At 36.4% G+C, this 717-nt stretch overlaps 1 protein-coding gene across 1 annotated transcript in view; it reads right to left on the minus strand.

Moving 5' to 3' along the window:
- The window catches only part of LOC119586922 (dnaJ homolog subfamily C member 5-like), a gene marked incomplete in the record, with an annotated part of 63,036 nt that extends 62,607 nt beyond the window's left edge, over positions 1 to 429 (minus strand). Inside the window, 1 exon segment of the mRNA XM_037935651.1 lies at positions 315 to 429. Within this exon segment, the coding sequence (XP_037791579.1) occupies positions 315 to 346 (32 nt within the window).
- Positions 430 to 717: the final 288 nt, after the last annotated feature.

Here is a 717-nt window from a genome sequence, read left to right on the forward strand (position 1 = left end):
AAATTCCTAAATTCAGAATTGTTTTTCAACTAACTTACAACCTCATTTTGAATGACCCTACAGAGGCAAAATAGGAATATAATTGCGTAGTAAGTTACTCTGAAGCACAGCTTTTTCGAGCCAATAACCAAGCAATAATTAAGAAGCTGAAAGTTACATGCAGTGAAAAAATCATGTAAGGAAAACTGACCATTTATGGCTGTCTTACATACATTTATAAAAGCAGTAATCCAGTAACACACAACATCACTAGCACCTCCACCCAAACATCACTGGTACGCCCTATCTCTACACATCACTGACACACTACTTACGAATATTTTTGCAGCAAGGGGTCAGACTCCATTTTCCCTACATCAGTTCCCCTCAGCAAAGAACTAACTCTTCCTCTCTTCCTCCCTTTGCATTGCTTACACAGAGGATGAAAGACTTGAAAGAAACATGATAGTCATTGTCACATGATCTCCCTTGAGGTGCCACTTACCCATTTGAGGAAAACACTCTCATAGAGGATATATCTATAGTCCAAATCAAAGGTAATTTAGTGGTATTTGAAAGACAAAAAATTCAATTATTTCTAGTATATGTAGGTGCTATTGCTATGCAACAGGGATATAGCTAGAATTAAGATAAAGCTAGTGATAAATTCTCTCTCCCATGCATTTGCAATGCCGGAAATTCCAAATTGTTGAATTTAAAGATAAAACTTCAATAGTG

The sequence above is a fragment of the Penaeus monodon genome, chromosome 22 (genome assembly GCF_015228065.2).
Source record: "Penaeus monodon isolate SGIC_2016 chromosome 22, NSTDA_Pmon_1, whole genome shotgun sequence".
NCBI lineage: Eukaryota > Metazoa > Arthropoda > Malacostraca > Decapoda > Penaeidae > Penaeus > Penaeus monodon.